This window comes from Salvia miltiorrhiza, chromosome 6, assembly GCF_028751815.1.
Source record: "Salvia miltiorrhiza cultivar Shanhuang (shh) chromosome 6, IMPLAD_Smil_shh, whole genome shotgun sequence".
Lineage (NCBI taxonomy): Eukaryota > Viridiplantae > Streptophyta > Magnoliopsida > Lamiales > Lamiaceae > Salvia > Salvia miltiorrhiza.
This window is the reverse complement of record NC_080392.1, coordinates 2,074,434-2,087,157: the sequence shown is the minus strand read 5'-3', so window position 1 is coordinate 2,087,157 and position 12,724 is coordinate 2,074,434. Positions and strand designations below refer to the sequence as shown.

General features: G+C 34.0%; 2 protein-coding genes across 2 annotated transcripts; both read left to right on the top strand.

Annotated features, from left to right (window-relative positions):
- Positions 1–1,984: 1,984 nt before the first annotated feature.
- On the top strand, positions 1,985–4,929 carry LOC130990043 (rhodanese-like domain-containing protein 6). The gene is made up of 7 exons (XM_057914244.1): positions 1,985–2,041; positions 2,195–2,300; positions 2,409–2,604; positions 3,241–3,322; positions 4,208–4,290; positions 4,512–4,644; positions 4,741–4,929. The coding sequence occupies exons 1-7, from the start codon at positions 1,985–1,987 to the stop codon at positions 4,927–4,929; spliced, it is 846 nt and encodes a 281-aa protein (XP_057770227.1).
- Positions 4,930–7,926: 2,997 nt separating this feature from the next.
- On the top strand, positions 7,927–12,456 carry LOC130987839 (palmitoyl-acyl carrier protein thioesterase, chloroplastic-like). Its single transcript, XM_057911536.1, has 6 exons — positions 7,927–8,627; positions 9,849–9,982; positions 10,684–10,797; positions 10,866–11,043; positions 11,560–11,628; positions 12,005–12,456. The coding sequence occupies exons 1-6, from the start codon at positions 8,259–8,261 to the stop codon at positions 12,260–12,262; spliced, it is 1,122 nt and encodes a 373-aa protein (XP_057767519.1). The 5' UTR covers positions 7,927–8,258; the 3' UTR covers positions 12,263–12,456.
- Positions 12,457–12,724: the final 268 nt, after the last annotated feature.

Genomic DNA, 12,724 nt, shown 5'->3' with positions numbered 1-12,724 from the left:
TCAAAAACCGTTATGTATGAGCGCACTTTTAGGAATAGATAACGGTTTTGGAAAAATCCGTTATCTATGTAGTGTTGTCTATATGCATAGATAACGGTTTGAACAAATGCGTTATGTTTTTGCGTTATCTATTAGTTGCATACATAACGGTATTACAAAACCGTTGTGCCACCGTTATCTATGACCATCTTTTATAACGGTTTATTCATAACGTTAAAGAACCGTTATGTATAAGAGTCATTTACAACGGTTTTTGAACCGTTATGTATGAGCGTCTATAAAAATTGTTATGTATAATTTTTTTATTAATTTTTTAAAAATTATATTATATTATATTATATTAAAAATAACAAATAAATTGTTTATCCTAAAATTTGAATTTATTCCTAGATATAGATTTTAAAAAATAAAAAAATCATAACATTTTTTTTGTTTTATCATTAAGTAACACTTATATAAAATCTAAATTAGAAATCTAAATACCAAAAATTGAATATTAAAAGTGAAAAAAGAGAAAAAAGAAAAAAGAAAAAAGAAAAAAAAGGAATAGATTTTATTTAGAAAATTTAGAAATTAACCCCAAAACTACCAGCCCTAGTTCGTCCTCTCTCCCTGTCTCCTCCCTGTCTCTCGACTCTCTCTCTCTCCCCTCTCGACTCCGCCGCCGGCGCCGCTGCCCCACGCCGGCCCGTCGCCGCCCACCCTCGCTGCTGCCCCGCGCCCTAGTTCTTCTCTGTTCGATTGGTCGAGCCCTAGTTCTTCTCTGTTCGGTACAACGCAGCCGTCGCCATCTCAGGGAGACCGGCGAGCTATGCGACCTAGAGCCCGCCCATCGTTGCTGGTGGTCCGAGGATCGGCGAGCCGATGGTGTTCTACGGCCGGTTCTCTTCTCAACTCCACATAATCGAGGCAGGAAAGGGGGAAAGCCCTAATTCTCCGATTTGCAATCGAGAGCGGATGAGGTTGATAATTCTCCTACCTAAAGCCCTTCTCCCTCTCTCTACCTCCTCTCTGTGCCGCCTTTGTCTCCGGCAAGCAGCCGCTAGCCGCCACCTTCTCCAGCCTGGCGTCGCCCCCCATCCCCATCACCTCTCTTTCGCTTCCACCACCACGGTATACTCTCTCTCTCTCTCCATTTTCTATATGTATTTCTATCTTTGCGTAATTTTTTAATTTGGGCAGAGCAACCTCCGTCGTCGGCTCAGCGCCCACCACCGCTCCAATCGCACCACCACTGCCCCTGGCCTCTGACTCCGACAACAGTTGCCCTCATTCTTCAGGTAACAACTAAATGAAATTGAAGAGTGCATAAGGTAGCAAATTTTAGGGCATTTTGGACTCGAATTTTAGGGATTTATGGCTTGAATTTTCGCTAGTTTTTTTTTCTTGTTTCAGTTCATCTCATCTTTTTGTTCTTGGTTATTCTGAATTGAGAATATTGAACACTGCTTTCTGAAAAGAAGTATGTGAATGTTGCTTTGTTTTCTTGTTTCAGTTAATCTCATCAATGAATTGGGTGTTTGTTGTTACTTCTAGTTACTTATTCGAAACTCTTTGCACAGCTAACTGTTTGATAATCAAAAGACAATTATGCTTGTTTCTTTCCCCTTTATTTGACATTGATTGTAAGCTTCATATAGCTGAAAAGTTACTCTTAGGTCCTTACAGTGGGAGCTCTACAACAGGCTGATTCTGATGCTTTGAAGGGAGAGGCATCTGGATAGATGTTGGCTGTGTGCTTGTAGCATCTCTTATAATTTTTGTGTCCTTGTTCTCATTTTGGATGATTTTCAGGACGTATCAGTGTTTCATACTTATCATTTATCTCTGAATGTATATTTCTACCTTTATTTGTGTTATAAGATAAATTGTTTTTCTATCATCAGACTCTTGTAATCTGTTTCATTGTTATGGATTAAATTGTATCCGGATAGTCAAGGTTGGCCTCAACTTAATTCGCCTGATATTATTTATTTGAATGAGGATGAGTCATGAGCATGTTGTTGCAGCAGGTCCCACTATAGGGACTTCAAAGGCAAAAGTATGAACTGGTTGGGTCTTTCTGTTTCTAGACAGTAGTAAACTTCCTAGGTTGTTCCGTGTTTCACTATATCTAAATCAATTGGGATTGCAGAAGGCATCTGCTTTCGTTCCCTCACATTCAAGCTGAAACAGGCTATCATACTGTCCATAGGAACTGGTGACGTTAAGCTCTCATCCCTTGTTGAAGTCTCCGGAGATTTCAAATGCTGTGAGACATCTCTCGGCAGCTGAATTTCACTCTGTTCTTCAGAATGCTGGTATTCGCTCTTTATTGGTTTGTGTACTTTGAGCTTTCATTTATTGTTGACATTATACTGCTCTTGTTGCCAAGTCTTCTACTATTGAATTTCTTGTTATTTTCCCAGGTGAATGTCAAGAGTTAAGTAGTGGCTCCAACAAGGAACTGATACTGTTAGATGCAAGAAACTTGTACGAGACGAGAATAGGCAAGTTTCATGCTCTAGATATCAAAACATTGGATCCAGCGATCAGGCAGTATAGTGACTTGCCCTCATGGATTGATGACAATTCCGAGCAATTGCGGGGGAATAATATCCTTATGTGAGTACTTGTGCTGTACCAGTAATGTACTAGATTCTAGCTCTTTTTATTCCAGTTGAGCAGATGTCAGTTGTGGTTTCTACTTTTAAGCTTCTTTGACATTGTTGCCTGCTTTACCTTCCAGTGTATCTCTACATACACTGTATCCTTGTCTTTTCTAACTAACTGCATGGTGCATGTCCATCTTGCTGTTGCTGAGTAGATGGTTTTGCAGCTATCAGTAAGGGTGCGGTCACTTGGGTTGTAAATTTATCACAAGAAAAGGAGGGATAAAAAACATTCTCCCTTTAAATCCTTCCTTTCCTTTCCCTCATTTTCTATAAAAAGAATTTCACCCTTTCTTATCCTCAGTATGATTAACTTCTCATTGATGGTACTTGGCTAATATATTTTATGATCTTTTACCACCATATTAATCTCTATGGTTTGGAATATCAGGAGTATCATTCATTGTTGTCTTCTAGTTAGCCTTTTGTACGACTCCCTGATCTCCTTGTGTGTATCCTCGTAATTGCACTGAACTGCTGTGAATCTGTGATTATGGGGTATTTCAATTTTTTGCTACGTCATGATCCTCGATTATATTGGCAAACTCATTTTTGAGGATCTCGATTGTTTGTTTATTGGCATTTAAAGGTACTGTACTGGAGGAATTAGATGTGAGATGGCATCAGCCTATATCAGATCTAAAGGTGCTGGTTTTGAAAATGTTTTTCAGGTGAGCTCCTCTGAGTAGGAAATGCAGCTACTTATATTTGGCCTGTTCTTTTCTGTTTTGTGTTGACTTTCCTTAATTACCATCATAGCAAGAAAAAGTAGTACTAGCTCCAATTGAAGAAACCACCAGTTTTGAATTGGATAAAGTGAATTTATCTTTTTATTCTCTTATACATATCATGATAATACATTGCATTATTAAACTGATCTGTTAATTGCTTGGGCACTAGCACTTGAGTTCATGCACTAGAAGAATGACAACAGGAATTACCTTTTTTGAGAAGCTAAATGGGCACTTTTGGTTTCCACAATATTGAATAAATCGAAAATGGCCCATTTGGATTTATAAGTTATGCACCAGAATTACCTATGTCTAGTTACCTTGTAGAAAAGTCTTCTTGTCCTTTGCCATGGTGCAACAACTTTTTGTTGTTGAGGAAGCTCTTGCATTATCTGGCATCATGAGGAAGATGAAGTATTATGTGTAAGCTTTATATGCCGGGAGCATTGCCCACATTGCATTTAGTAGAAAATCAATTCCAGAAACGAATTTTCCTGTAAACCCATATAACGAGATTATCTACCGTTTTTTGTCATTTGAGATACAAAGCTATTTTGGAAAAGTCAATTTTGTTTGATAAAATATCAATATCGTACATTTTCAAGACATTTTATTATATTGCCTTAAAGTTTTTGGTTGGTTTTCCTTGGTAATGGGAACTTCTAGTGCTTACATGGCTGCTGTTGGTTATGTTGTTTGTGTTATCCTTCCTGTGTAAGCCTGATTGTGAGAATACTAAATCAAATTTTCCCTGAGGGATGAAAATCATGAAACTATGTTAGGATCAAGAATGCTGATGTTACTCATGGTGTGACTGTTTTTCAGTTATATGGTGGAATCCAAAGATATATGGAACAATTCCCAGATGGAGGCTTCTTCAAAGGAAAAAATTTTGTTTTTGACCATCGGTACGCTTTCATATATCTAATTTACTTCCATTTAGCATGATTTTTTTGTTGCCTTTCGTATTTCTGCATTGCACAGCTTGGGAAGATCATGTCAGTTTTATCTGCAAATACTGCTATTTTTTGCAGGATTCAACAGATTTAGTCTGGTTTAGGCAACATATGACTGTCCGTTAAGACATCAATTTTGATTACAAGGTACTCTTATGGATTTCTACTTTCAGGGTTTCTGTTGGGAGCTTAGATCCTATTGTGTTGGGAACTTGCCTCCTCTGTGGCGTGTCATTTGATAACTACACTTCACGTTGCCGGTGTACTCACTGTAGGATGCTTGTGTTAGTCTGTGATCATTGTCGGGTATGTTCCACTCACATTGTAACTGTGTATTTCGTTGCTTTCAAATACTTTTGCTTAAGGAGGATCTAATTTAAAGTTTGCAACTAATATTTGCAGGAAATAAATCGGTCTTATGTTTGTGAATTGTGCCAGAAAGATGGCAAGCCTGTTAAATCCATTTGCTCTATGTCGGGAGAAGTACCAGAAACAGCATATGATAATCAGAGTCTCGAGATTGATCAAGCCTCGTCTCTTCTATCTTCGAGTGAAGGTAAGGTTAAAGGTTTTATTCTTGACATCCTTTAGCTGGTATATACTCTATCCTGTTCAAAAAAAATCTCACTTTACATGTTTACAAATTACTTTAATGGAGATAAATGGGAAATTAAGAAAAGAAAAAAAAGTTTGGTAGAAATTGTATAACTACACTTGTTTGCCAAAAAAAGAAAGAAAGCAAGACTTCTTTGAGACTACTTGTTTTAAATAGTAGGGAGTACTGAATAAGACATATCTAGGGTTGCTTCTCATTTTTTTGCTAACTCCTGTCCTGTATGCAATCTGGTTAGCTGAGCTATGTGTCTGTACGCAGTTAGGATATACCCATCTCTGATCTCTTTGCCTTTCTGCTTTCTGTAACATTTGCTGCATATACTCTAGTTTTTGCTTGATGTTCTCTGTTAATTCTAAGGAGCTTATTAAGAAGTATTTTGGCTGAACTGTTCACTAGACCCTTAGTTTTTTTCAGTTTTATGAAGCCCCTGAACTTTTACATTTTGTTTTAGCAACATAAACTTTAAAATTCAGGGCAAGAAACTGATTTTGCCTTGGTTTTGCTGTTGCAATTTTGGATCTTGTAAAGGAAATCTAATTGCTGCTGCTGCTTGAAGTTGCAGGGAACGGGGAGTCATGAATGACACTTTGAAAGAAATGTTTTCTTGCCTTTACCGTCTAATGTGATTCATGATGTAGTGTGAAACAAAAGTCAACATATTGTTTGTTATCTTTTTCTTGTCCAGTTTTCTTTTATTTCACATATTTTATTTGGATTATTTTTCTATTGGCAGGTTGAGCTTGTGTGTCGGGTTCTCTCCTAAGTTAGTTGCTGCAAATTCATCATAGCAGGTCAATTAGTTCATGAGGACTTGGTGCTAGAACACATAATATGATAGATTTTTGTTTTAGCTATAAGATAGTTGGTACTTTCAATTTTGAATCGAAATATGCAATGATCATATGTACTTGATACTTGGTTCATTTGGATGGTAATGTATGAATATTTTGGATGATATATAATATTGTTATTGGTGATTTTATCATTTTGTTGTTTTAAAGTTATTTATTTATTTCTTGAGATAAATAACATAAAAATCGAGAAAAAATATTAAATATGCTAGTTGTAGTTGAAATACATAACAGTATAAAAAGTACAAAAAAATCGTTATGTATTTCTATCAAAGATAACGGTAAAAACCGTTATAAAAAGTAAAAAAAACTGTTAACTATGATAGAAAAAAAACAAAAAAAATACAAAACATAACGGAAAAATCCTCATACATAACGGTAATAAATCGTTATGTATAAGCATTATAGATAACGGTTTCATACCGTTATGTATAGAAAAAAAACTGTTAACTATGATAGAAAAAAAACAAAAAAATACAAAACATAACGGAAAAATCCTCATACATAACGGTATAAACCGTTATGTATAATCATTATAGATAACGGTTTCATACCGTTATGTATAGAAAAAAAACTGTTAACTATGATAGGAAAAAAAACAAAAAAAATACAAAACATAACGGAAAAATCCTCATACATAACGGTATAAACCGTTATGTATAATCATTATAGATAACGGTTTCATACCGTTATGTATGAGCGTCTCGTACCGTTATCTATTCTCACATACATAACGGTTTTAAACCGTTGTCTATGATACGTATCATAGATAACACCACTATACACAACAGTTTTTTTGCTCATAGATAACGGATAAAATCCGTTATCTATGAGCGTTTTTCTAGTAGTGCGGTGAACTAATGCTTCTTTAAAGAAAGGCATAGTGAGTTAGGCTTCTTTTAGTTGGACTTGGTTAGTTAGTTATCACTCTCTTTGGCTTTACTTCCTTAAAAAATGCATAATCTGAAGAGCAAACATGCATAAACACATACAGAAAAATGCATATATTGGCACAAAAAATACAAAAAGTTAAAACAACAAATAAACATCAAATTGCAATAAAAAAAATAATATGACACAAAAATTCAATTCTCAACAGAAAAAATAAACTATTTATACATATATGCATAATCTGAACCACTAACATGCATATATGTATTATAAAATTGCATATAATTTAACAATAAAATAAAAATTGTTAAAATTTCAAATAAATTAAAATATCAAATATTTCTCATAAAAACAAAGATTTACCGTACAAATAAATAATATAGAATAACAATGCATAAAATTTAACACTAATATGCATGTCATTAACACAAGCATTATTCACTGATACATGAAAAACACAACGAATTAAAATCAATAAAATTAAAAACATAACAAATTCAAATAAACACATGACGCAGAACAATTTCACATTTATTCTACATAATACGGAAGAAAAAAAATGAAAAATCATCAAACTAAACAAAATAAAAACACAACGATTTCAAAAACATACAAAAAAAAAAAGACTAACTGATCGCCAACCGAAAACACAGTAACATGACCACGAACCACTAATAATATCAGAAGATAAGAACCAGATAAATAATAAACAATACACGATTCCTCAATCGTCATGAACGAGAAAACGAACTAAAACTAACAACAAATCTCACACAGAAAGAGAATCGCAGTGAAGAGAGAAAGACAATCGCAAAGACGACGAGGTAAAATGAAGTAGCATGCGTAATATAATCTAAGAATTAAAAGACAAAAATACCCTTCCTAATTTAAGAAAAAACGAAAGACTTAGGGTTAAAATCGGATCAGATCTGGAGCGTTAAAAAAATGAGATCAACGACTGATATTAGGTCCTACGTCACTACCTAAGGCACCGCTACTATATGATCCTATTTCTATATATATATATATATATATAGGGAGAAGATCCATGGAGAATGCTAAATATTTTGAGAATAGAGAATGCGTTCGAATAAGTCTATAGTTTCGTTGAATAAATTAATGTATCGTATGAATAAGATTTTTGGTCTGGGTTCGAATCCTGATAGGGGCGAGATTTTCATAAATTTAATTCATTGGGCTTATATAAGCGGCAGGGTAGGGAAATTAACTATGCTTCTAACAGATGGCTAATTTAATTTTATTTGCCAATTAAGTTAATATTTTTGCAAAAAGTTGCTAGTATGCTACACAATTTCCGTGATGGCCTCCATTTTCTCTCCCACCCTAAAACAAGTGGTTGAGCTGCTTATTTACCCCCTCTTTTGAATTTTTCAAGTCAATCTTCAGCTGCCCATCTCCTTCTTTTCAGCTCTAATTTCCAATAATTAGATTACCTACTATATTCTAATTAATTAGCTACAATAAACAGGCAAACTACTCCACCTTCAAATCCAAATTTTACACCCTAGCTACTGAATCAGTGAGAATTTAATTAATTAGTTATGGCGTTGCTGCAAAACGCCGCGGTGCCGTTGAATCAAGAATATCCCTTCAGCTTAGAGAAAGATGATGGCTCCGATGCACGTAGACGACGCGTTGGTTTTGGCGGCGGATGGAAGTTGAAGAGGAGAAATCTGCAGCTGCTAAATTCGAGCACGAACACGAACATGAACATGAACACGGACACGATAAACGGGAAGAAAGTGAATGGAGTGTGTGTGCAGCGGAGCACGAATTTGATGAATCATGAGTTTCTGTTTGGGAGATTTGTGGAGGATCGATTTGTGTTCAGACAGGCATTTGTGATTAGGTCTTATGAGATTGGACCTGATAAAACTGCCACCATGGAAACCCTCATGAATCTTCTTCAGGTTTCTTCTTTTTCTTTTTCTCGTTTACTTTGTAAAATTTTCATAGAAAAATGATGGATGAGAAGATGAGAAAATATTATATTTTACTTTCTTTTTATCATATGTTTACTAGAGATAAAAAAAAAACTTAAAATGTTGGAAAATATTTTAACATTTGAGAGAAAATGAGTGAAAAAAGAGTTGCGCGAGAGAAAATATTTCACCATGCTCGCAAAAAGAATTTCGTCATAATGAACATGTGAAAATAGTGAAAAAAAAAATGAAAATATATGTATTCTCTCATTTTCCATACAGTAAACGAACACTAACTAGTCTAGAAGCTATATAAGATAATGTTGTTCACATGCTAATTAAAGGTTTAATTTTGTGGAGCTTGAATCATGTACTGGAATGAACTTAATTTCACGATTCATCTTATCACTCGAGATCATCTATGCCACAAATTTGGTATCATCACACCTTCAATTTTAGTTTATTGTGTTTTAGTTTGATTTCCAGTATTAATTAGGATTGGTTATGCATGCCCAATCAGGTTAACTGATTCTTTTTTGGTTTTTAATTTTTTTAGTCAATAATTTATTATTAGAGTTGGTTATTTCATATATAATTAGGATTGATATATATAGTTTTTAAATTTCAAATATTGCTTAATAAATTGATTTTTGGTTTATAATATTCTCTCTGTTCCGAAAGAGTATTCTTACTTTTTCTTTTTTATCCGTCCAACAACAATATACATAACTTAATTATTTTGGATATAACCCCACTACAAATTAACCCCTATTTTTCATCCTTACCTTAAACACTTATTTACAACATATAACATTTATTAAAATTCGTGTCGAACAAAGTAAGAATACTCTTCCGAAACAGGAGGAGTGACTATTAATTTAAAATGCTAAATTGGAAGGTGGAACACAAGCAGAAGTTTGTGAAAATTGTGGGATAGACAATCTCATCTCACTATTTTATACATTTCGCCTATTTCGCACTTCGAAATTTGCCATGACTATTTAAATATACCATATAACATTCTCTATCGAACATATTTACTTCACATTATAAATTAATCTTCCATTTAATTAAGGATCCCATATTAAAGTAACGGCAATTAAAAGTTTCTTAAACAATTAATATATCCAGAAATGAAGAAAATAGAGTTAGTAATATTAGTAAAGTTGATGAGTTTTGGTATTGGTATTGATATATATGGTGGTGCAGGAAACAGCATTGAATCATGTGGCGAACTCAGGAGTGGCTGGAGGCGGGTTTGGAGCGACCCGGGAAATGAGTCTTAGGAAACTTATTTGGGTCGTCACTCGCATCCACGTTCAAATCGACAAATATAGCTCATGGTATATATCCATCTTCTTACTTCCCATTTTAAAAAATTAATTCATCTTTCCCCCCTTTATTAGTTGAACCAACACCATTGATTTAAAACAAATAATAGGGATTCGGAAGAATGTATAAAAATAATTCAAATTAATTTAACATTTGTTTTTATGAATTGATTAATTAATTTTAAACTTGTCTGAGCATCTTTCAAATGCTCAATTATACTCCATCTGTCCCATAAAAATGTATCACTCGAGAGATGACACATGCATATTTTAGGAAATATTTGGTAGATAATATGTTGAGTGGAGAAAATGATCCACTATTCTTTTAGATGTAGTGTTTTTAAGGGATAAAAATGTAAGGAGTTGTGCAGTGTATTGTGTCCCAAAATAAACGTAATACACTCTTATGGGACAGACGAAAAAAAAAAGTGATACATTCTCATGGGATAGAAGAGTAATTTTATCAATTTATCTTTTTTTTTAAATTTTTGAACAATTTATTTTTAATTTTTGTTAATTTTTTTGTTGTTTTTGTACTTTAAAAATAATAAAAAATTTAAAAGTTTTTAAAAAATTACAAAAAAAATTATAATATAGAGAAAACAATAAAACTAACTAAATTTTTTTTATTTTAAATCAAAATTTTAAATAAATTTATTTTATTAAATATTTAACCATATTTTGTCCAAATACCATGTAAACGTTGATTGCAGGGGCGACGTCGTGGAGATAGACACGTGGGTAAATGCAGCCGGCAAAAACGGAATGCGGCGTGACTGGATCATCAGAGATTACAAATCCCAGAAAATCATTACAAGAGCAACCAGGTAAATAATTAATTCAATATTAATTTCAAATTAACGTTAATCCTTGATTAATTGCATGCAATATGCAGCACATGGGCCATAATGAACAGAGAAACAAGAAGACTGAGTAAAATCCCAGATGAAGTGAGAAAGGAGCTGCAGCCGTTTTACCTTGATAGGGCTGCCATTGCCACAGAAAATATCGACACCCAAAACATCCAAAAGCTTAGTGATGAAATTGCTAACCGAATTCGGACTGGCTTGGCTGTGAGTTCATTAATTAATTTCCACGTGATGCAATTAATTATTACTCTCTTCGTCCGCGAAATGATGTCCTGAGGGAGGGGTGATACGGGTTGTAAGAAAGTTTGTGCTCCCTCCATCCACCATTTCTCGACTCGTTTCATAAATGCACCGGTTTTAAGAAAATGGTGGAGTATATTGTGAGTTGAGTGGGGGTCCCACATTATTGTGAGTAAAAAGTCTACTAAAAATGGAATGGGTCGAGAAATTGTTGGACGGTGAGAGGATTATTTATTTAGTGAGTGGAGAAAGATACCCACAAATTAAGAAAAGTGGAAAAATTAATTAAGTTAGTGAGCAAGTGTGGAGAAAGGGGCTCGATGAATGGAAAAAAGGACCCACAAATTATTACATAAAATAGATTAACATATTTTTTTTGCGGACAAATTGAAATGCTAACAAATTAGAACATTTATTCGTGGACGAAGGGAGTATAATATATAATGTTTTGTCACATTAATTCCGACGTATGCAATGCAGCCCCGATGGAGTGACATGGATGCCAATCAGCACGTCAACAACGTTAAATACATAGGATGGATTTTGGAGGTATGCTTTTCTTTCATGTCCTCGCTCACACGCTCTCTCTTAAGAAACATAACACGAGATTATCATTTCTGTATCGTTTCAAGCCAAGCACACCTAACTTTAGAATTTTAATAAAATGAACTTTAGCATAAGCATGCTCCAAGCCAATGTACTATTTTGTTATCAAGAGTTTATTCTATCAAATTTTCAAGGTCAAGCGTGCTTGACCCGAACAACTGTACACTTAAAAGACTCATACTGGCAGTCTGGCATGTAGGGATATAACAGTACTCAATCCAGAAGCCGGATCATTACATGACATACTTGTTTATAAATAATGAAATTATTATTGTTCGAGTCCAGCGTCACACAGTATTTATGATCTGTATATATGCAGAGTATGCCAACAAATGTGCTTGAAGATTATAAGATGAAGAACATAACTCTAGAATACAGACGTGAATGTCGTCAGAGCAACGTGCTGGAGTCATTAACAAGCATGAAACCCATAACTGAAGATGAAGAAGAAGAAGAGAGTAGCAGTTTTACACAAGACTTAGAGTGCACTTCTTTGCTTCGAATGGAAGGAAGCCATGCTGATATTGTTCGAGCTAGATCACTCTGGCACTTCAAGAAGCATCATCTCTCATCATGATCATCATATATGTGCTTATTATGCAAAACCTAGCTTAATTTTCGAGGATTAGCTATCTTTTGTTCTTTCTTGATCTCTTTGTTCAATTTAAACCAATACTTAATTAATTAATGTTTTGTGTTTGTTTGGTTGGGGTGTATCAGTATAATATGTCTATGACATTCTAAATTTCTAATAGCATGTTTACTTAAAAATATGACTCTTTATAAAGTAAGACCTAGTGTGTATTATACAATAAAAATTTCAATTCCATATTTTTAATAAGATATTAATTAAGTAAAATTAATTCAAATGATAAAAATTATTAAAATCTTGAAATATTTAAAAATTTAAATCTATTTTAACAAATAATAAATTAATTTTATTAATTATTCTAATCTATTAGAATTAATTATCAAACCTAACTCGATTTATAGCCGGGCCCGGATCATAAGCATGACTAATATACTCCCTTAGTCCCAT

What these genes read in the sequence shown, in the direction of transcription:
- LOC130990043 (XM_057914244.1), top strand. Translation starts at nt 1,985, where the DNA reads ATGAGTCATGAGCATGTTGTTGCAGCAGGTCCCACTATAGGGACTTCA. An exon ending in CTCTGTTCTTCAGAATGCTG is followed by an intron (nt 2,301 to 2,408) that starts GTATTCGCTCTT and finishes TTATTTTCCCAG; the next exon opens with GTGAATGTCAAGAGTTAAGT. An exon ending in CGGGGGAATAATATCCTTAT is followed by an intron (nt 2,605 to 3,240) that starts GTGAGTACTTGT and finishes TGGCATTTAAAG; the next exon opens with GTACTGTACTGGAGGAATTA.
- LOC130987839 (XM_057911536.1), top strand. Translation starts at nt 8,259, where the DNA reads ATGGCGTTGCTGCAAAACGCCGCGGTGCCGTTGAATCAAGAATATCCC. An exon ending in CCCTCATGAATCTTCTTCAG is followed by an intron (nt 8,628 to 9,848) that starts GTTTCTTCTTTT and finishes ATGGTGGTGCAG; the next exon opens with GAAACAGCATTGAATCATGT. An exon ending in ATCATTACAAGAGCAACCAG is followed by an intron (nt 10,798 to 10,865) that starts GTAAATAATTAA and finishes TGCAATATGCAG; the next exon opens with CACATGGGCCATAATGAACA.